A 23621-nucleotide genomic window follows, 5' to 3' on the forward strand; every position below is an offset into this window, starting at 1 on the left:
TTTAAAATTTCTGATATAAATTAAAATGGAAACATGGCATGCCAAAGTCTATGGGATACAGCAAAAGCAGTGCTAATCAAAAAGTGTATAACAATAAATGCCTACATCAAAAAAGTAATTCAACTAAGCAACCGGGACAACAGTCATCCCTAACAGGATTCTTTATTTAATATATAGCCTTATATGAAGCAGGTCCTTGAAGATTGGAAGGAGACATAATCAGAGCCAAAAAAACAAACAAACAAAAAATTAGTCTATTAGGAAAAAACTCTATATTCCTTTAGTTTAAATACTTATGGAATGCTTACGTTGCCAAACAATATTTTAGGTGCTGGAGATTCATGTTGGACAGCAGTCTTGCCTGCTTGACTGTTAATTCTGATAGAGGGAGAATGGTTATAAAAGACAATTAAGAGCAAGCAAAGAAAGAAGTTAAATCCAGATAGCATTAACGGCAATGCAGAAAATAAAACTGGGAATGGAATCGTGGAATCCAAGAGTAACTCTAAGAGGAGGTGGGAAAGTGACATTAACTGGCATGTTCTGAAAAGACTCCAGAGCCCTAAATAACATCAAGTTGACTTTGTGAAGAACTGGAGAGTTCTCCAAGCATAAGGAGAAGTGGATACAAAGAGACTTTGATACACGGTGATCTTGGGGGGTTTTATAAAGATGAAAATGGCCAGTATCACTGTAGCTGGGAGAGAAGGGGACAGGGAAACAAAGGGAAATGGTACCAAATAGTTTGGTTAATAGTCAGTGGGTGCTTTTTGACTAAGGTAAGGTAAGACATGTGTGCTGATCTTAAGTTGGGAAGGAGCTATTGAATTCTGAGTAGCAGGATGACAAAGCTGATGTTCTTTTTAAAAATTGCTTTGGTCACCATGACCAAAATGGACAGGGGGGAAGGAGAAGGAAGAGGAGACGGTGAGAATTAGGGCATTTCTGCTGTTGGACCTGTCCAAGCAGACATGGGAATGCCTTGGTCTGCAGTGGTGGCAGTGGAGGAGGAGGGAAGAACTTTTCAAGTTTTAACCAACAGGATTTTCTAATGGATTGCACATGGGGTATGAGGGTAAGAGAGGAATTAAGGAAGTATTGATGAAGAATTTTATTTTGAGCAACCAAGTAGATGGAGATGCCATTTGCTGAAGGGAGAAGGACTTGCTGTGTAACAGGTTTCATGAGTAGGGAGATAAGAGGGAGACTAGAAGTTGGGTTTTCATGTGTGTTGTAGAGTTCAGAAAGGACTTTGGTTTCCTACAGTGGGAGTGGGGTGGCCTTGTTTAGAAGAGATCAAGGATGGGAAGAAGGTTGACATCTGCACTCGTGTTCCCATGATGACCAGAGCATTTCATTTTGTGGCACACAGATTCCCAGTTGGTTTCTTGTAGAGGAGACTTTATCAATTACATTTCTCACAATTGATACTTGCAAACATGAGATAGCACAGATCTCCTGATGAGGGAGAATATGAGAATATCATTTATTTTCTATTTTTTTTATGAAGAGATTGCCATGGGTAGACTTTGCAAACTCATAACTTGCAGAAAGACAGGGAAACAAACAGCAGTTTATAGGTGGATAGACAGATTATAGGTATGTTTAATAGATAGAAAGGTCAGTAGATAGATGGATACGTAGGTAGGCAGATGAGATAAACGATTTCTAGGCAGCCTCAAATGCCTCTGAGAGATCTGTAATTTTTTGTTTTGTTTTTAGAAAATTGAGAGGCCACTGGCAAATTTACAATCTTTAAGAGCTACACCAAAATTCGTTGATAAGTATACCTTCAGTGAAAAGGAAAAGCAAGTCTTATATGCAGAACAAAGTATTTAAGGTAGTAAGAATATTCAAAAAAACAAAACCTGAGATGAACAGTATGGAGAAGACACCATCTCCACTACCAAAAAGAGGTAGGAGCATCAGTAGGGTATGAGATGGGGAACAGTAGAAAGATGAAGAGTGATCACTTAATTATTCATGACCCCACATAGATTGAGTTCACAAATTCTAGGTTTCTGTGAAAAACTAGAAAGAAAGAACATTAAATGTCTGCAGCTTTATTTTCAACTAGTTTTTTGTAGTTTTTTTTAGACTCCAAGTTGAAACGTAGACATTAATTTCCATATCCTCAGGAATTGGATTTTTTTTAAAAAAAGAAGCAGTGGAATTTTAGTTGGTCAAATTGAAGTCATTTCCATACTCATAAAACACATTCTGAAATGTCTGAACTAATATTTATTTTTACATCACTATAGAAATTCTTATAAGGCAAGATGTGATTAATACAAGAGAGGAGGGTGTCAGTACGGAATTTCAGAAACCGGTAGGGCAATAGGTCTCGGAATTTCATGTTTCTTTCTGTCGCTCTAAAAATGGGGCCTAGGAATTAAATATGCCTCCCAGGTAATCGAAGTGTTAACACTTTGAGAAACAATTCTAATATCAACCCAGGGGCTGTAAGCCACCTAGCTTCTTCAAGTTGGAATTGAGAGTTCTTAGAAAATATTCTTATCAAGTTTTAGAAAGTTCTGGATTTCAACAGACATACTAGCCTGTTGAGTTAGTGAGCCTCTGTTTTCCTTAGTGGATATCTATTTTTAGGTGGGGCAGAAAATCACACCTGTCTCTTCTCTGCAAACCTCAGAGAGTTCTTACTGTCAAAAATACCTTTCTTCACTTTCAAACTTTTATCATTGCCTTTTCTCAGAAACATTTATTAAAGGATCTTTGGTATTTGACCCTCTGCTCAAGGACTCAGGGCAAAGGAGTATACACCTTACCCTCCTCTGTCTTTCAAGGTTTTTTCTTTTTTCTTTTTGAGACAGAGTCTCGCCCTGTCACCTAGGCTGGAGTGCAGTGGCACCATCTCAGCTCACTGCAACCTCTGACTCCCGGGTTCAAGCGATTCTCATGCCTCAGCCTGATTAGTTGGTACTACTTTGTATTTTTAGTAGAGTCAAGGTTTCGCCATGTTGGCCAGGCTGGTCTCTGGAAACTCCTAGCCTCAAGTGATCTGCCTGCCTTGGCCTCTCAAAGTGGTAGGATTACAGGCATGAGCCACCGTGTCTGGCCTGCATGGAGTTTTTTTTCTTTCTTTCTTTTGAGATGGAGTCTTGCACTGTCACCTGGGCTGGAGTGCAATGGCGTGATCTCAGCTTACTGCAACCTCTGCCTCCCAGGTTCAAGCAATTCTCCTGCCTCAGCCTCCCAAGTAGCAGGGATTACCAGTGCCCACCACCACGCCTGGCAATTTTTTTATATTTTTAGTAGAGATGGGGTTTCACTATGTTGGCCAGGCTGGTCTCAAACTCCTGACCTCATGATCTGCCTGCCTCAGTCTCCCAAAGTGCTGGGATTACAGGCATGAGCCACCACACCCGGCTCTCGCATGGATGCTTTTATAAAGGCTTAACCAGCAGAAGCAGGAAACAATCACAAAACCCTAAAACGTGATCGTTCTCTGGAAATTGTTCCCTAGATAATGCCCAGCATATATGTAATGTGCTTTCCAATTTGTGAATATTCTTGTTTGTTTTGTGAGTAAAGATTTCTAAAGGGCCAGGATTCATTTTACAAAAACCTCTGCATCCAGAACATTTGGAAAATTACAGGATTCCATTAATCATATATACAGGTTATTTGAAAGTTACCTTAGATATCATGCATTGATTAAAAATTTTTTACGGCTTCTGAATGCATTAAAATGTATTCCACAGTAAATCTCTAGGGGATAAAATATCATTTTCTTTGGTATTCACGAAGCACTTTCGAATTCTCCAGTATCTTGAGGTTATAATTAGGAATGACAATTGTTAGAATATATTGCTGCCAAGAATTTTGTTTATGCAAGCTTTCTAATTTTTGTGAACTTAATGCAGAGGGGTGTGATGGATTATCTAGCAGTGATATATGAAGACAAAAAATTGAAATTATTATAGTAGTTGTAAAAAATATTGATAGAGTAGAAAATTAATTACCATGTCATTTTCAAAGGATTCACTTGTGGCTGGTCAGTAGTTTCCATTCCATTAACTTGCACTGGCAGAAAATCACAGAAGGGCATGAATCTATTTTCTTATGTATGATTTTTAAATGTTTTTATGCTTGTCCAAACAACACCTCCTTTACATTTTAAAATAAAAAATAAGATACTTTAACCCATTTGATTTGTGATTCATTTGCAATTGTATAAGATGTTGAATCAAATGTGATAATAACGTTTTTGTGTATTTGTTTTAAGGCTGGAAATTGAATCCAGTTGTGGGTGCGGTCTACAGTCCCGAATTCTATGCAGGTAAAGAGTTTCTCTTTGCACGAAGTCTTCTCGGTCTTTTCTAAATGTGCTTTCCCTGCCAAGAATGAATGGATTTGGTAAAATAACCTGAAGCAAGTGAATTGCTGTCCTAACAAGTTCTGAATGATTTCTTTGGGCAAAATCAAGAGTGCTTTACATAGCTGAAAAATTACAAGGGAATCGTGTAAGTTTCGTGGATGGAGGGTTCAGCGTGGAGCCACTGCTCCTTAGGACGCTTCACATTGATTTTGCCCTAAAAAAGCATTGTGACTTTGTTCAATAGTGTATTGAACAAATGGAGAGCTGCTCGTGCCCATTGTATTTCAATGTGCCTGAATGTGTGTTGTAGCCGTATGTTTCTATTTGGGGTCGGCATTTTCTTTTTCCTGGCAAAGCAGAGAGCTGAGTTGGCTTATTTATTCCAGTAATGCAGGAGTGATTTGGAATTGCCAAGGGAAGGCCTATTTCGGTAACTAAAAAAAAAATAAGTTGTCTGTCTTCATTCATTCATCAGTTTCCCTTAGCAATTCCTTTTCTCTCTACTTTGCCTTCCAGAATATGTCTCTCTCCTCACCGCTTCCCCGCCTAAGCACCAATTCCATTCTCTTAGAAATTTTGGGAGAGCATAACCCAGAAGCAGTAGCGACTGAGATGTCATGTCTTGATGTCCTAGGCTTGGCCCGTCACTACTGCCTGTATGTCTCCTTGCTCCTGAACAAGGCTGTATTGAATACTTAGGACCTTAGAAGTAGATTTCCCACATGGATATTTAAAATAAGTCTTTGATGTGGCTTTTGCTTTTTAATAAGGAGAAATAAATAATCCATTGATCTAGAGCCACACCCTTAGTAACCTCTTGACGGTAAGTCATACCCCTTGCTTTGTTTCTTCCTGGGCTGCCTAACTTTTGTCATTTTCCTGATACTAAACACTGACCCTTGTAGATGACAAGGGAACATAGAAAACTTAGCTACTCTGGCATAATAACCAGTGTGACAAAATTTAAGCTAAAAAATTTGGTAAATCTGGAAAGGCTCAACAGGATAACTGATTCCTGGATTTTACGTAGGCGATGTTTGGAGTTGTTCTTCATGTGTGAGCTTTACCAGGAGCCTGGATTAAGTCCAGAGATTCTAACGCTGCAAAATAGCTGTGTTCAGTCTTATGGGGGAACAGACTTAGCCGTCAGGCTTTCCATGATCAAATTGTGAACCCCACCCTCCTGAGAAGACACCTCTGCTGAGTGAGGAACATGGAAACCGTGCCTACACAGCTTTCAGGTTCAAATTCTGCTTCCCCTACTCACTAGCAGTGTGACCCTGGGCAAGTTACTTTACCTCTCTGTGCCTCAGTTTCCTCATCTGTTAAATGGAGATGATAGTAACAAACTGACTGGTGTTTATTAGAATTAAATGTGTTAATATATGAAGAGTGGTGTGTAGCCAGCCCCTGTAAACGTTTAGTAAATAAAAATGAATATGTTAATCGCTTTGCCAGGAAGGAAAAGTTAGCCGCATATTCCGCTAAATCCTAAGTATACTATGAGACAAAGAGATTCTTTTCTTCATTGATGAGAGTACTAGTCCTTTAGTTCTCAGCATGTTCATTTAGGGGTTGTTAATTTCTGGGATCAGGGGCATGGTAGTTTATTCAGGGGACACACAGAACATGGCATGTATTGCTGGAATGCATCTTTGTGCAAAGCTGCAAGGAAATCAAATCCCCCAAATGGTTGAAAAGTCAGACAACAGCTTCTGTGTCTCTGCAGCAGGCACTGCCCATGAGTGCAGTGGTTAGACTAAAGAAATACCAGTTTCTGTCTATATGCACATATCCAAGTGCATATTTTCAGCCTAAAATAGTTGAGTGGAGAACAAGTAAGCCTTCTTGTGGGGAGGAAGGGTATGGATGCGTGCGTTGTGGTGAAGAGGGAGAAATGCATTTTTACATTTTTCTGATCTTGTGCAATGGAGTTGTCAGTTACCCTTGGGTCTAGTAAGGAAGAAAACACCAACTATCTCCATTACTTGTGCTTTCAAAGCCACAAACATATCTGTGGGTATTTGGGAGGACATTAAGATGACAGAAACGGTTCAGACTGATTTATACGTAAGAGAATAAATTAATCTGCATGACTTCTGGAACATTAGAGCAGCTATTCGGATTAGCTCAGGGCTCAGCCTCAGAAGTTAGATCATTAGGTTAGAGGAAGACAAAATGTTATAATGTAAGTTAATATTTACTGGATGCTTTCTATGGGCCAGGCACTGTTCTAAGCACTGTACATAGTTTAATGTATTTTATCCTCATGGCAATTTTCCAAATGAGGAGACCAAAATATAAAAAGTTGGTATTACTGCTCTGAGATTTCACAGGTCAGGAGGAAGCCAGATTTTGAAATCAGGCTTTGATCATCTCAGAACTCATGTTCTTTACAACCAGTTGATACTGATAAGTTGTGTTTTTTTTTTTTTTTTTTTTGGAGACGGTTTTGCTCTGTTGCCCAGGCTGGCACGATCTCACCATCTCGGCTCACTGCAGCCTCCGCCTTCTGGGTTCAAGCAAGTCTCCTGCCTCAGCCTCCCGAGTAGCTGGGATTACAGGAGCCTGCTACCTAATGCCCAGCTAATTTTTGTATTTTTTTTTCTTTTTTTTTTTTTGTAGAGACAGGGTTTTGTCGTGTCGGCTAGGCTGGTCATGAACTTCTGACCTCAAGTGATGCACCCAGCCTGTTCTTTTTTTTTTTTTTTTTTTTTTTTTAGTATTATAGGTCATGATTCCATCGACTGTCTCCTATGATCATGCTACTGCTCTGTGTGCAAACCAATGGAATGAAAGAAGTAACATAATCATTCTGTATTATTCCAGCTGCCACCACCACCACCATATTCACAAGTGTTACCTGAGAAATCCGAGTATCTGTGTTTCATGCTGCCACTATCTGGGTTATCCAGAAAATCCACACGCTTTCCTTTTCAACTGTACATTTGTATGTAGGTAGACAGAGTTCATGATATTCAGAAATGTGGAGACATGTTGCTGTAATTTTAACACTGCAGAGCAATTCCTTTGAAATATTTGAAGAGCTGCAAACACTGAAAGTCTGACTGGCTTAAATCTGAAGTTTCAGGCACGTGCATCTGTGGAATGGACCTCTGCAAAGTGGTAGATGCAGAGCGCATTGATTTCCATATCCAGGTGTAATTATTACTGTCATGCATCTACATATCCATGACTAAGAATTTATGGGGCATTTTAAATTTCCCTAGCTATAAAAATAGCCTGAATTTATCTTGCAATTCTGAGTGTGCCTCAAAGCTGAAATGAAGACCTTGTCATTGATTTGCTTTGTATTTTTAGTAGGCTAGCTCTGTATCTGGTTAAGATAGAAAGCCAGACTTATTAGTCATTTCTCTATATAAGGTTGTGTGTTAATGACATATTTTATAATATCCCCATAGTGTAATTATTTGATTTTCCGAAGCTTATGCAGAATTAACAACCCAGCCTCCAATTGTCTCAGAATGGGGCATGAAAAGTTCACATATTTTGTAAATTAAAATCAATATTTCCAATCTCTCCTAAAGGTAATTTTCCTAATTTAGTAGACTTGTCCCTACCATTTACTTTCTCTTTTAATTATAAAATGGCAAGTTATTGGTCAGGCGTGGTGGCTCACGCCTGTAATTCCAGCACTTTGAGAGGCCGAGGAGAGTGGTCTTAGGAGTTAGAGACCAACCTGGCCAACATGGTGAAACCCTGCTTCTACTAAAAATACAAAAGAACTAGCTGGGCATGGTGGCGTGTACCTGTAATATCAGCTACTTGGGAGGCTGAGGCAGAAGAATCACTGGAACCTGGGAGGCAGAGGTTGCAGTGAGCCAAGATTGTACTACTGTACTCCAGCCTGGGTGACAAGAGCAAAATCTCATCTCAAAAAAAAAAAAAAAAAAGGCAAGTTATTGATTTTTGTATGTAACGTTTTGACTCCCTGAGTACATTTTTATTGCAAACTCAGGATGAGGGCAGAAAGAACCATTGCACTTCTTAATGAGGACCTTTCATTACTATTTGCATTGATAAATTGTAACATTCCTTCTCCCTCACACATGCATTGCAAAGGAAGCACTGAGAAATTTCTAATATATTTTGGATGGTTTTTCTTTTCTGAATTCTCATCAAGTCACACTTATAAAAACCCTTCTAAATGCTTATGCCGTGCCAGTCTTCAGACAGATACACATACATAAGCACATCCCATGACGTATATTAATATATACCTTCTCCCAGGAGAGATGGGTGGTTTTCTATAAAGCAAGAACAGCATTGATAATTTCTAAATCTAATCATCTCCAGAGTCGTTGGGGTTTATTCAAGACATATGAGGATAAGTCCCCACACACAAATCCAGGTGAGTCATGAAGCCTTTGGCCAATGTCTATGGCCCTTCTTTAGAGTTTAAGTAAAATTGAAGGCAGTAAGGAGTAATAGATTGGGAATATCTGTACCCAGTAGCAGGCCTCGTGTTATTTAGTGTAATTAAAAATAGTGTTTCCAAGAATCTGGAGGAAGAGGCCTCAGAGGGGATTCTTACACTTTCCCTGTCATTGTGAGAATTTCCCTTGTCTTCTAATAAAAAAATATATATTTTAAAAAGTAGTATCTTTTAAAGATAATCACAATATCCAGCCAATGAAACTGTTGATTTGTGGCTCCTTTAATCTTCATAAATAAGTAAAGCAAAATCAAAATAAATAACAGAAGGTTATACAAAGTTGTCAGCATGGTGCTGACAAACAGTGAATTTATCTGTTTCTCAATTGCCAGTAAGATACACACTGCAAAGCTCACCCACGTTGTATATCATATCTGCCAACTCATTTCTGTGATTAAATATTCCATCAGTGGGACTATAAGGCAGCAAAGCTTAACAAGATTCATAAGATGCACCACTTGAACACACATAACTCACTTCCATGGATGGAGAGCACCCCGCCTGCAAAGGGAAATTGGAATTGAGTTAAATTATTCCATGAGACATGATCAATAGGGAAAGGCAAAGATCTTCTAATGGAAATGCAGATCTAAGATATAGTTAGGTCCCAAAGATGAGAAACATACAATTAAAATAAAAAAATAAGGAGATGCAGAGTAAACCAACTTGAAAACCTTGAAGGTAACAAAAACTACCCCTAGGGATACTTATTATTAGTGGAATTTGGGGGGAATAAGGAGATTCTGAATGGATAATTACTCCTGAAAGCAACCATTTCTGGTTTTGAGAGGAAAAAGAAAATGACAGGAATGAAAAATACGGCATGCCTGACTGCAAAGTCACATTTGAAAGGTGGTCAGGTCTTGAAACAAACTCACCCTGGGGTTACAGGGAGGATCAGATAATAGGATGAGCATCAGAGAACTTCGCGGACTGTAAAATAGAAATAGAAGAGGTTCATGTGATTACCAAAGTCACCTCGATTGATTATATCCATGTCGGAAAGGACCTGGCCACAGATCACATGACTTGATGCCGGGCTAGGTGATAGGAAAGTGGATTTGGATCTCAGTATAAAGTTTAGAAATGATGAGGTTGGCTATAACTCTCTTTGATTGCTTATCTCAAAAGGGCAACTGTATTTGACCTTGGATTATCCATACGAAGGTATTGGTTTTCTGTGGGCCGGGGTGAACCATGATTCATCTCAGAATTGGGTCAAAAGAAGGTCCATGAAGGCTCCCTCGCATTTTTTTCCTCCCAGTTCCACCACCAAGAGTCTATTACAGTTAAGAGAATGACTTTTAGTTACACTTTTAGATGTACCTCTTTTCAATTCCCTTCCTACAATGTGGATCCACTAGCATCTGAGAAAAGTAAGACTGTCTGGAACCCACCTGTGATCACCGTGGTCCCTGACACAGGTTTGCTCTGTTTTATTTATATTGGCATTGGGCTTGGGGTGATTTGGCTAAAAACGTCCTGGGTACAAAGCATGCCCGGTTTGGGGTGAAAGAGCACAGTGTGGGTTTACAAGGTAACTGTTACCATCCAAGCCCTTTGAAGCAGCAGGTTGATATTCAGGTACCCCTCTTGGCTCCAACATTTTCCCATACCCGCCGGGAGAACTAGACTCAAAACCATGGCCATAAGGAGCAGCTCCTCATGAACCAATGACCTTTGGCTCTGGGATGTTTTGTATCATTTACACATCTGCCAAATTCAAATACAGTGCACTTCAGTGAACTGGAACAGGCGAGTCCAGATTTTAGTCCCCAAGCAAAGGATTTTCAGCCTGGAAATGTTCTACTTCAAAGAGTTTATCTTGTACATCTGTTTACCTTTGCCTCCCCTTTTGGTTGCAATTCACTTTGCTTCTCTCCTCTCCTCCCCACATCTGTCTTATCAGATTTTATTCCAGCCCTGCCCATATTTGGCCTTAATTTTTATCTGCGTCCTTCTAGATCACACAGAGGGAATGCGGCTCATCGTTGATGAAGCCTGTGGGGTTTTTTGATCTTCAAATAAGATCAGTACTTGCTTATGTGCTAAAAACTGCATTTTTGAAATAAATTGGTTCTCTTTCTTTTGTGTGGGAAGTCTGTCAAGAACTGCTCCCCGCAAAAGGAGGGGGTGTCAAGATGATCCTTGTACAAGAAGCCTCACATCCAGGCTATGGGAGGTGGATGTGGTTTGGATATCTGACTCCAGATAAATTTTTACAGGGGAAGTTTTAAGTTACTATTGTCCACATAGTGAGAAACTCAAACCATCAGCAACAGCAAGCCACTTCCAGGCACTTGCTCTGTGCAGGCACTGTGCTGAACACCTTGTTTCACCTCAAATCCTCAAGAAAATGCCATCCCATTATTTTCACTATCAAATTATAAAGTCAAGGTTTCTGGGAAAGCTTTACCTCATTTGCCAAATCACAGAACTACTATGTGAAAAAATCAGGTTATTACATAAAGGCCTTTTTTTCTAACTTTCAAGCCCATGTTTTTTCACTGCTTTGCTATGCAGCATCCGTGGTAGGCGTAGATGAGGACATGTCCTCAGTGTCTTCTATTCATTAGGTCACAGAATATAACAATGAAAACACATTTGCATTTAATGTTGTCTGCCACATGCCAGAGTTCATGTTGAGACCTTTACATGTATGTACTTAAACTGGAAGTTTTCAGGAGAAGTGTTGTTACCTTCCATTTGCAGGTAAATTAGAGCCAGTGAAGTTACGATACCAGTGGGTGCTGACTGTGAAAGTTAAGGAGTGGGGCCAAAGCTGTATCTTTGTGATTCTGAAGCTTGTATTTTACCCTACAAGTTACCTCCCACCAATGCTTTAGTTAACCCAAATCCTGGATTAGTGATTCTTAACATGGAGTGACCTTTCTCTTAGGGGAATTTGGCAATTTCTGGAAACATTTCATTGTTACATCTTGGATGGTGGTGGGGGTGGGGATTGGGGAGGGTCATTCACTGCTGACATCTAGTGGGTGGAGGCCAAGGATGCTTCAAAACGCCCTACAATGCACAAGACATTCCTTGACCACAAATAGTTATCCAGCCCAAAGTGTCAATAGTGCTGGGTTTGAGAAATTCTGTCCTCATTGACGCTATTCAAGATGCCACATATTCGTGGAATACCTTAACAATTCTCATGCCCCACTGGTTGCTACCACTAATAATGTATAAACAGCTGCAGTCATCAATGGCAGTCAAAGAATTTGAAGACTTGCATGTAAATGTTTCCTCTTTGGGGCATTGTATTGTGTTTGACTCCAGAAGGGAAAAGCATAAACTTTGATTTTATGCTGCACAACTGTGTCAGGAGTCCCCAAGACCACTCTCAGGTTCGATGATGGATTAGGACTCAGAGTTCAAAAAGGCTGTTACACTCAGTTAGTTTATTATAACAAAAGGATACAGATGAAAAATTAGCAAAGAGGAAAAGTGCACGGGGTGAAGTTTAGAAGAAACCCAGCAAAAGCTTCCAGGTACCCTCTCAGAGTGGAGTCACACAGATGTGCTTCATTTTTCCAGACATGCCATGTGATAGCACAGGCATAGTGTTATCAGTGAAGCTCACCTGAGCCTTAGTGTCCAGTATTTTTATTAGAGGCTCCTCACATAGCCAAGCTGCACCTGCATGACTGACCAACTCTCAGACCTCAGCCCACACTATGGAGGTGTGACGAACAGGAATTCACCATAAATGGTTACCATAAACAATTGGATCAAACCTGTATGGTGTGGTCCAAGGCCTCAGGCATACAAAAACAATTTTGTTTTTGTTTCTGAGATGGAGTCTCTCACTCTGTCACCCAGGCTGGAGTGCAGGGGCTTGATCTTGTCTCACTGCAACCTCTGCCTCCCAAGTAGCTGGGATTACTGGTGCCCACCACCACACCTAGCTAATTTTTGTATTTTTAGTAGAGATGGGGTTTCATCACATTAGCCAGGCTGGTCTTGAACTCCTGACCTCAAGAAATCCTCCCACATCAGCCTTCCAAAGTGCTGGGATTACAGGTATGAGCCACCATGCCTGGCCCAAAAATAATCTTAATCAGGCAGAGAATATTCTAAGGGCTGATATTTCATCTCCCAGGATCTGGCCAAAGTCCAATCCTAAGGACAAGTTGTTTTGGAAAATGTGCAAGGTTTGAGGTAGCCCGGGGCTGCTAGAGTCAACCCTTCCCTGCACAACCATTTAAAAATAAAAAATGTAAACTTGCAACATATAGTGGCATCCATAGTGATGGTAGTAATGAGGATGATGATGGCATAAGAACGTACCACTGGGTAGCTTGAGTCGAGGAAAAAGCAAGCCAAATTTAGTTTTGAAAGAGTAAAGAATGTGCAGCTTGTTAGCTTAAAGCAGGGGTCTGCCAACCACTTCTCAGTGCAGGGCCAGTGTTTTTGACTTTGTGATCCCTATGATCCCTGTTAGAACTATCAAGTTCTGCCATTGCTGTGTAAAAGTAGCCATAGACAATATGTAAAGAAATGGGCATGACTGTTTTCCAGTAAAACTAAGGACATGGAAGGTTAGATTGTATACAATTTTCATGTGTCACAAAATAGTTGCTTTTTTTCAAACATGTAAAATGTGAATGCCATTCTTAGTTTATGGGCTGTGCAAAAACAGTGTCCCTACTTTGCTGAGCTTGGCTCGAAGAGCTTAGTGGTAATAAAGCCACCGGGTTAAGCCCTGCAGAGTTTTTCTTTTGGTTTTTTAAATTGCACAGTTTTAGCGGTTATATACTGCATGAACCCATGATCTTAGCTGGATGGCGTTCAGTTGTTTGATGTTCATCAGGGAAGGGTCAAAGAGAGGAGACCATGTATTAATACTTACTACTTGTTTCCATGAATTCGCCTTTTATTGCAGAATCATAGTATTGGGCACTAGACACCGTACTAGGTGCTGAGGTAGCAAAACAAACCCAGGCCTTCCCTCTAAAAGTCAACAGGGTAGGAGAAGGATGCAAAACAAGCTGTCAGTGAGTGTGTAGTACACAGTGATACCTGCTAGAGCCGAAATAACAAGACTCTCTGCATTAGGAGTCAAAGGGGTGGTGTAAATTGAGTTTTAAAGGCTAAGAGTTCACCTAGCAAGAAAGTGGGTAAAGATCATTGCAGGAGGGAATATGGAGGTGGTTGGTAGGGTCTCAAGGTGTTTCTCAACCTTTATCTTTAGAATCCATTGAGAAAACTTAAAAAAAAATAAATACACATGCTTGATCTTCACGTGATACCTACTGATGGGAATTTCTGAGCCAAGTTAGCGTTTTTTCCAAAGGGTGAGAAATATTGATCTGTTGAGATCAGAGAGTACCTTCTAGAGAAAGGTTGCAAAAGACCTGAAAATTTTACATAACGAAATCTGAATTTTGGAATTTATCCTTTCAGTGGCAGGCAGCCATTGAAAGCTCTATTAAAAATAACAATTGTAATAAAAATTAAAAATAAATAAGCAAAACACCTGTTGGTGAGTTAGCACTTGCATCAATACTCACAGTGAATAACAGTCTTATAATTAAGACTCTTATTATTACTAATATGTGCATTAAGCCCTGTGGTGCTGGGAGACTTAGGAGCAGATTATCAACTACTCAGCAACCCTGGAGATTGGGTTCTTAATTACTAATCTAGTGCCTAAGACAAAGGCTATTGTGAAACTTATTTCCTGGTTTTCTCTAAATCTTTAAAGAAAGTAAATTACCAGCAATTTCAAACCCAAGGTGACATGATTTTTTTAATGTTTTAACTGATTAGATTATAAACTCTTTAGTTCAAAAGACTTTTTGCTTCCCATTTTTATTGTTCTTCTCAAAATTTATTGTTCACTCTTATTCCCCCAACCAATTAAGTTGGTGTGTAAATACAAATAAATTGACCCAATAGTGTTTAATACCCTTTCTGTTAATTATATGTAGATACTCATTCTCTAAGTATAAAACAGAGCTGTCCTGTTCTTAGTCTTTTGAAAATGTAGTTTTGAAGAACCAACTGACAAATGGCAAAACCCTACTTTAAGTAACTACATCGATGACAGTTAATGCATTTCTGGAACTTCCATGGAACTGTTATAACTCATTACAGTCGAAATACTGGTTTATGAAAAATAAAGCCAGTGGAAAATGGAATTCCACATCTGCATTAGCTATTTACACCAAAAGAATCAGCCAGAATTAATTATGCTGTATGCTACATTCTAATGAGTTTTTCATTAAACTGTATACCATTATGGAAACTAAACAAGGATTATTCAAAGAATAATGCCAATGGCTGTTATTTTGTCGAGAGATTAAATTAGTTAATGGGTTATACATTTAAATCTGACGCAAAGGTTAATCAATGCACACTTATTGTATTAAACCCAGTATCATTTAAAAACACGAACACCCCAATATCACTGATATTTCCTCTGGAGAAAAAAACCCATTTGTATGATTCTAGTGTGTGTTTGATGTGCACGTGGTATTGTAAAGATTGAAATCCTCCCTATTAGTTCTCTTTCATTTTTGAAAATGATTTTCAACAGCTGAAATATTATGTTTGTTTTTAACCAGAACAGGGGAAGGGGGAGTGTGTGTGTGTGTATGTTGTGGCAGGCATAGACAACTTGATCCAATCGGTCTTTGAGAGATTGAAAGGTGACGTGTATTTTCTACTCTCACCAAAGAAGTGAAGTCAAAATTTTAAGCCTAATCTGAGAAGGCTTAGGAGGGCAATTCCAGATGAAGAATCTCGTCTTCATTCCACAAATAGAATCCCTCCTAAATAGTTCTGTAATAGTACTTGACATATGCAAGAAGCAATAATAGACAAGCCTCTCTAGATAGGTTTTCAGGCTCTTACAGCATCTTAGAGGCTCTTATTCGTAAGATGAGACGAGAGTATAGAAGGCCTTCTAGGTTCTTTGCAGAGACTTGTAAACTCCACCGTTTTCAGTTGAACGATAGTTTCTGATTTTTTTTCCTAATCAGAGACTGCAAACTAAAGTGTTTTTAGGAACAGGCTGAGAGATAAGTAAGTGAAATATCCCAAATCGGAGGCACTATGTCTCGATTATAGCAAGAGCAAGTAGTGGCTTCTCACGGTTGTCCACAGTGGCTCTGCCACACAGGAATCCTCGGATGTGTCCGAGGCAGGCACCCAGGATGTGTCCCCTGCCTTCCCACTAGAAGCTAGACATGTCTTATCACATTACAACTCCCAAATGTAAGTGCTTGCAATTCATTTAATACTAAAATATTTGTCATTAACTATTAGGTTTAGTATTATGTTTAGTGGCCAAACAAAATAGTTGAATAGCTATAAATTTGCTATTTCCTTTCTGAAAACCAAAGTCAGTCCTCAGAGCATCATTGTTTTAGATACCCAGTAACAATTGCTATTTCCATGATTATTGTTGACTCACTGATTACTATTTGCCAAACATTTTCATGCCGTATTTCTAGTCCTCAGTAATATTCGATGAAGTACACATTTTTGTCCCTATTTGACAGATGCAAACTCTGAGGCAAACACAGCGATTTACCCAAAGTCAACTCACTTGAAGTCAGCAAGGTCAGGAACTAAAACAAAGTTAAAAGTTTCAAAGCCTATGCTTTTTCAACAACACACTATAGAAGTCTCAAACATTCACTATTTCTCCTCTCTGCATTTTCCTCCTCTATGTCTTCTTCCAATCTTGCAAGTAGGATTTTTCTTATCTGTAGAAGATACATTTTGCCCAAAGGCTTCTTTGGTTGGATTTAAAACCCTATCGCAAATTCTTAAACATAATCAGGAGGTTCTAGCTAACATCTGTAGCCTAGAAGAGTCAGGTGTTTCCAGCCAGATGGCAGCTTCAGAATTGTTAAATGTGGCTTTGTTGTAATGCGGGTAATGGGTATTGATCATTCTCATGCTGAAGGTTGTGTTTTTATCAACTCAGGACCAAGTATCAATATTGATAAACAGGTGTAGCTTTGAGAGAGAGTGTCTAAGCTTTGAAGTCAGACAAAACTGGCTTATAGTTTAGCTTTATTTTACTTTTTCTCTGAGCTTTCATTTCCTCTTGGGTTTGATAAGAAAAAAGCATGTATGTAGAGTACATCTCGTATAGCACCTGAAACCCAGTGCCAGCTTAATGGGCACTGTCAGTATTAGCTGTACATGAGGTTCCCATGTAGTCCCTAGCATTTTACTGTTGTTAGTACCATCTGCATCCCCTGGAAGCCTATGAGAAATGCAGGGTCTCAGGCCCCACCCCATACCCCCTAGATAACAATCTGCATTTAGAATAGTCCCAGGCGATTTGGAGCATAGTAGAGTTTGAGAAGCAAGGCCCTAGTAGTCCTCTTATCTATATATTGACACCCATAACTTTGAAGGACAAACATGTTACTACATAAAACTTGTTTCCATTGTTTTTGTTGTAGCCAAATTGATAGACCTCCACAAATATTCTATGGAACAACTTTTTGAATTTTTTTCTTTCTTTTTTGAGATGGAGTCTCCGTCACCCAGGCAGGAGTGCAGTGGTGTAAGCTTAGTTCATTGCAACCACTGTCTTATGGGTTCAAGCAATTCTTGTGCCTCAGTCACCCAAGTAGCTGGGGTTACAGGTGTATGCCACCATGCCTGGCTAATTGTTGTTGCTTTTGTTGTTGTTGTTGTTGTTAGAGATGGGGTTTTGCCATGTTCGCCAGGCTGGTCTTGAACTCCTGGCCTCAAGCGATCCACCTGCCTTGGCCTTCCAAAGTGCTGGGATTACAGGCAGGGTCCCCACACCTTACCTGGCCTAATTGTTTTACTGTTTTGAAAAACAATGAATTCAAAATAAATTTTGAGCAAATATTTTTAAAAGCCTGTGTTTTAAATGTTTTAAAGTTTGTTTTGAACAAAAATGAAATAAAATTAATTTTTTGGCAAGTATCGATCAAATGATAGCCTCTGAAATACTTAGTGCCATTTCCCTGGGGAAGGGTTAATGGTGTCCTGAGAGACAGTTACTGTTAGTATTGTTCCAAGCAGTAAAGGGATTTTAGAACACTGATCAGCAAACTTTGTCTGTAAAGGGCCAGACAGTGAACACTTTAGCCTCTGCAGGCCATAAGGTCTCTTTGCAATTACTCAGCTCTGTCATTTTAGCAGAAAAGCAGCCATACACAAAAATGAATAGATGTAGCTGTCTTCCAATGAAACTTTACTTATTAGATACTGAAACTTGAGGTTCATACTATTTTCACTGGTCCAATGTTGCTGTCATTTTTGTCAACCATTTAAATTGTAAAAAGCATTCCTAGTTCACAGACCATATAAAAATAGGTGGGGGGCCGGGGGTCAAGATGGGGGAGAGGTTGGATTTGGCCGAAAGTGTGTAGTTGAGCAGCACTTGATTTAGAAGATGACTGTTAGAACCATGGGTCCAGGAATCCGGTTGGTATGGTTTGCAGTCAGCCTCACAAGATCTGAGTCACCTCGGACAAGAACAAAGAGTTCTCTATGCTTCAGTATCTTCATCTATTAAATGGGTATAAAAATAGTGTCTGTCCTAGAGGGTCATTAAGAGTAAATGATAATCTCAGTTCAAGTTGAACAGAATACCCAGTGGTTCTCAGGTATTCAGTAAAACACTTTGGGAGCTCTTATTGTTAGGTTTATCATGTTAAGTTAAATATTTTCTGTCAATGCCACTATTAGCCTAAACTTTGGCTGCAGGAGATTAAGTGAACACTTTGAGTGAATCATTAAAATTTTCAAACAATTAATAATCAAGGAACCAATTGTTGTTCTTTATATTATTCTTGTGACTTTTCCAAAAAGTCTCAAGTTATGTCAAAATAAAAAGCAAAAAGAGGAAACAAGCAAGAAGTGGTATATTTCTTTTTGATTATCATGAAAACCGAAGCTTATAAAAATAAATTGGAGTGAGGGATTATTTACACTATAGACAGATTCGCTTCAGGGCCCCTTTAAATATGGAAATCCCTTGGTACAATTAAAACATGATTTGATTTATAAGAAGTAAACATTCAGAGCAACATTTTTTCTGCAACATCTTTTCTGCAACATCTGTGCCCAAATGGAAATATCCCTATACTTAAAACTACCATAACCCTTCAGAGCAGCTCATCTTTCAGGCTGGTATAAAAGCATTAGGGATTAACTGTGAAAATATTCTTACATGGATTAGCTCAATGCTAGTCTGATGTTCAAAAACACGTGACTGTAAAAGTATCCATAGTCCATTGAGGCTTTGGGTAAATTTTGGATAAATCTGTCAATTGAAAGCAGTCACCTCCATCAATAGGGACCTCATGGTAACCTCTTTGGCTTCTAGGTCCAAGAGAAGTTTGAGGCTTGTGGGTCACTTTGTCGGGGACCCTCATGATAAGGTAGGTAGGTGTATTAGTTGGCTAGTGCTGCTATAACAAAGCATCACAGACTGGGTGGCTTAACCAGCAGTCCCCAACCATTCTGGCACGTGGGTTGGGTTTTGTGGAACGCAGTTTTTCCATTGGACCAGGTAAGGGGGATGGTTTCAGGATGGTTCAAGTGCATTTCTTGTGTACCTTATTTCTAATATTACTACATTGTAATATATAATGGATTAATTATATCACTCGCCATAATGTAGAATCAGTGGGAGCCCTGGGCTTGTTTTCTTACAACTAGACAGTCCCATCTGGGGGTGATGGGAGGCAATAACACATCAGGCATTAGATTCTGATAAGGAACACACAACCAAGATCCCTAGCATGCTCAGTTCGCAATAAGATTCACACTTTTGAGAAAATCTGACAGGAGGTGGAGCTCAGGCGGTAACGTGAACAATGAGGAGAGGCTGTCAATACACATGAAGCTTTGTTTCGTTCACCTGCAGCTCACTTCCTGCTGTGTGGCTGAGTAAGGTCCGTGGCCCGGGGGTTGGGGAACCCTGCGTTAAACAGAAATTTATTTTCTCACAATTCTGGATGCTGGAAGTCTGAGATCATGTGTTGGCAGGGTTGGTTTCTTCTAAGGCCTCTCTCCTTGGCTTGCAGATGGCCATCTTCTCTGTCTTCACGTGGGTTTCCCTGTGTGTCCTCATCTCCTCTTCTTGCAAGGAGATGTGTCAGATTAAGGTCCACGCATATGGCCTCATTTTAACGTAATTACACCTTTAAAGACCTCTCTGCAAGTAGTCACATTCTGAAGTACTCAGAGTTATAGCATTTAAAAATGATTCTACCATAATGGACTGAAGGAAGACTCATTGATGAAATGAGTGACAATTTAGGAACCCAGATAACTTGTTTTTTATCTAAAATTTACCTCTGATTGGTAAGGCTTTTGGGAAAAGACTTAGTTGTTCTGTGTCTCTTTTAATGTCAGGAAGGACTAATGACATCAGACCCCTATTATGGAGGGACAAATGCAAAGTAAATATTCTTTGGCAAATATTGAAGAAAGCTTTTTCTTGATGTAGAATCAAAACATTTCTAGCATTGGTTCCTATTTCTCCTAAACTTTCAGTTATGATAGCATTATTTAGCAGAAATATAGAATGTTGACCAAAACCATAGTAGTTATATCTAATAAAAATTGTTCTCAAATAATTATACTTAGTGAGCAATGTGACTAGTTATGTAGACTAAGGTTTGGTTTGATATTCAGAATCATTCTTTTGTTCCTTTTCATGTATACATTTGTTACTGAGCATATGAGCACTAAAAGTGATAACATGTCGTCCTCTGAAAAAGCACATGGAGTTCAACAGATATGCCCCAAAGCCCAGCACAGTGCCTGGCATATACACTATTAGATGCCAATAAGTACCTGCCAAATGAATGATAATACTCACTACACCATAGTCTCCTGGCTGAACACTAGAGGCAGAGGGACTAAGAAGCACTTGTACTCACTCAGCCATTGCCCTGCAGGGTTCTAGGGTGCTCCTCTTAGCCCTCTTTCCAGAGTAAGCTTCTTTCCTTGGCTGAGTGACATTAGGAAAGCCAGATCTCAGTGGAGAGTTCTATTTTTGTGTGACTCTGCACCAGCACACAAACGTTTGTAGAGGTGGTACAGTTCTGATGACTGGAGGAATGTCAAGGTTCTTGGTCTTGCACTGATAGGAGTAACACGGACACACGTGGAGTGGTTTTAAGGAGCGATAAGTGTAATAGGCAAGAAAGGAGGAATAAAGAAAAGAACCGCTTCCCCGTACAGAGACCAGGGAAAGAGGCATGGAACAAAGAGAAAGCCAGTGTGTGGCAGAAAAGTGGTAGATTGTAAGGGAGGCTGGAGGAGGTGGTGTCTGATTTGCATACAGCCCAGGGGATTGGTTTGGCCAGGTGTGTCATTTGCGTAGCTGGCAAAAAACCTGGCCCTCCCACGTTAGTCCTTTAATATGTAAATGCAGGTCGCCATGATGTTCTGAACACATGGTGTTATCTGGAGGTGGCCATTACACTGGGCACAGGTGGTGACAAGGAGAAGACAGCAGGAATCACCATATTGAGTGAACCCTGTTTCTAATGGCTGGTATTTGCATATCAAAGCTTGCCTGCCCAGGTCTTCAAGCAGTCTTTTCTGTTAGAAAAGAGATGGTTTGGGGGTGCTTTCTTAGTTCAGGAAAATTTCCACCTAGAACCTTTACCCTTACTATCTGCCTTAAATTCTTAATAACTCCTGTATTAGAGGTGCAGACAGTGGAAGATGTATACAGAAACTTCCTGCACAGGTACCCCAGAATGCTCATTCCATCTTAGCTATTTCATAAAGTCCAGCTGTTGCTGTTTGCATCTTCCAGGGGATTCTTCAGATATCCTAACCCATCTTAATCTTGGAGCTCATGAAAGTAATTGACCGCTCCCAGTTGCCAGGCAGTTGGGATGTTCCTTTCACTTTTTGTTTTTTTTTAATTTGGAAATTATGTAGGAAAGGTTCTAGTTAGTCACCGTGTGCTGGCTTGGAACTGTGCCTACTTGATACTAAAAGGGAAGGGGCAGACGTTGCCCAACACCCTTTTCTTGCTTCCCATCCTCCATTTTAATTTTATTTCTTGAAAGTATAACATGGCTGCCTATCAGAAACCTTTGGATTCTCTCTTCATTTGCTTCCTGCCTCTTAGTCTAGGTTCCTGAACGTATGATGATAGGAAGATAAACACATGATTCCTGATCTCTTTGAATTAGTAGCATCGATGGGGGAAGGCACTCATTAAATAGATTACAACAACACAATTTTAAAAAGCAGAGAAAGGAAGCTGAACTCGGCCAGACAAAGGTACATAGATAGGGTTTCTAGGAGAAGCCAGAGCTGAATCCAGAAAGGAGTTATCTAGAGTAAGGAAAAGATTTCCTGGAAAAAGACAAAGCCTCTGCAAAGGCATGGAGCTGTGAAACTGCACTGCTGTTCCAGTTTGAGTCCAGTTTTCCTCACTTCGGGGTTGAGAGCAGAGTAGACACTTTTTAACGCTTCCTCCTTCCTGTCTGTGATGGGAAGCATCCTTTCTAGGCTTGTCCCTGCCCCTTCGGGGCCAGGAATGATCCCCTACACACTGCAGGGAGACTATGGCTGAGCAGAAAGGGTTCTGATGCCCAATCTGAGGCCTTGACCCTGGCTTACCCCTTCCTCACTGGAGGATTGCAAATCCTGTTGGAGAGTGGCTCTGGGACATCTTGCCAGGATGTGGGGATGCCGATGACCCAGCACTCAGAGCAAGCAAGTGTGACAGGTTTTGGAACGGGCTCTGATTATTCCGAGATTGAGGTCTGTCCCATGGAGTTCAGTCTCTGCCAGGTGCTGATACAGTCATCGACAGTCAGGGCTGCCCCGGTTTCTTGTTAGACTGGATGAGCCAACTTTATAAGAACCAGGAAGGAAGAGACAACATGTGAAATAGATTGAAGCTATTTCAATCTATAAAAGTTAGATGTAGTTTGTAAGTCTATTTAAACTTTAGGCATGCAAATTTCCTGCCATGAACAATAGGTAGAAGGAGGATTGGTTGGAAAAAAAACACTATTTTTAGCAAAGATAGAAGTGGAGAGTTCTTTTTAAAAATGTATTATAATTCAATCATATGCATTAATCCTTCTGAGGCCCAGGTATTTTGCTAGGTGCTGGGGATGAAAAGATACGTATGATTTGGCTCTACCCCAGCTGCATTTTGAAGTTCAGATGACCAATATATAAGTAGAAAATTGTAGTACAGGACCACGAAGGATCTATCAGGGGGGTTTAAAAATGTAAGATCAGAGCATAGAATAGGGAGTGACTAATTCACCCGAGGACTAGTCACTTTTAAACTATGTTGGAGGAGGACAAGGGAAGCCACTTTTTTGTTTAAGTTGAACCACATGAACTTGGCAACATTCAATTCTATTTGTCCAAAAAAAAAAAAGTCAGTTTCAAATGGTTTAACTCTAACAGCAGGAATGGCATGAAGGTTTGATTCCCTTCAACTCTAATCAAATGGGAATCATTGCCTACTGCCTGTGTTGAGAATGCTTGTGAGGATTCCAGGTCAACAGGAAAGGATAATACTGAAAATGATTAATTCCATTCTGGCTAAAGAGTGGGTAGGTAGTGGTATAAATTGACCCCAGTTGCCATCCTTAAATTATAAGGAATTTGTTAAAAGCACAAAAGTCTGAGAAGTTCCGATGTCACCATGTGATACAGATGAAGGTTCCTGGCATTTGATAGTAGAAGGTTCATGTTGAAGGCTAGGGACGGACAGAAGATCCAGCTCAGTGGACTCACTGAAGAGCTATGTTGAGGCTATATAGAGAAGCACTTGGAATGAGATTGTAGGTACTCTTCATACTGCTAATTGTACCTTAT

At 39.9% G+C, this 23621-nt stretch overlaps 1 protein-coding gene across 11 annotated transcripts in view; it reads left to right on the forward strand.

The window, feature by feature from the left end:
- The window catches only part of LOC111551668 (RNA binding protein fox-1 homolog 1), a 1700664-nt gene that overhangs the window by 1590684 nt on the left and 86359 nt on the right, over positions 1-23621 (forward strand). For all 11 annotated transcript variants that reach the window (XM_026446850.2, XM_023225717.2, XM_023225712.2 and 8 more), the window contains one exon: positions 4247-4300. In XM_026446850.2, the coding sequence (XP_026302635.1) occupies positions 4247-4300 (54 nt within the window). The remainder of the gene's footprint in view (positions 1-4246; positions 4301-23621) is intronic.

This window comes from Piliocolobus tephrosceles, chromosome 17 (assembly GCF_002776525.5).
Source record: "Piliocolobus tephrosceles isolate RC106 chromosome 17, ASM277652v3, whole genome shotgun sequence".
NCBI lineage: Eukaryota > Metazoa > Chordata > Mammalia > Primates > Cercopithecidae > Piliocolobus > Piliocolobus tephrosceles.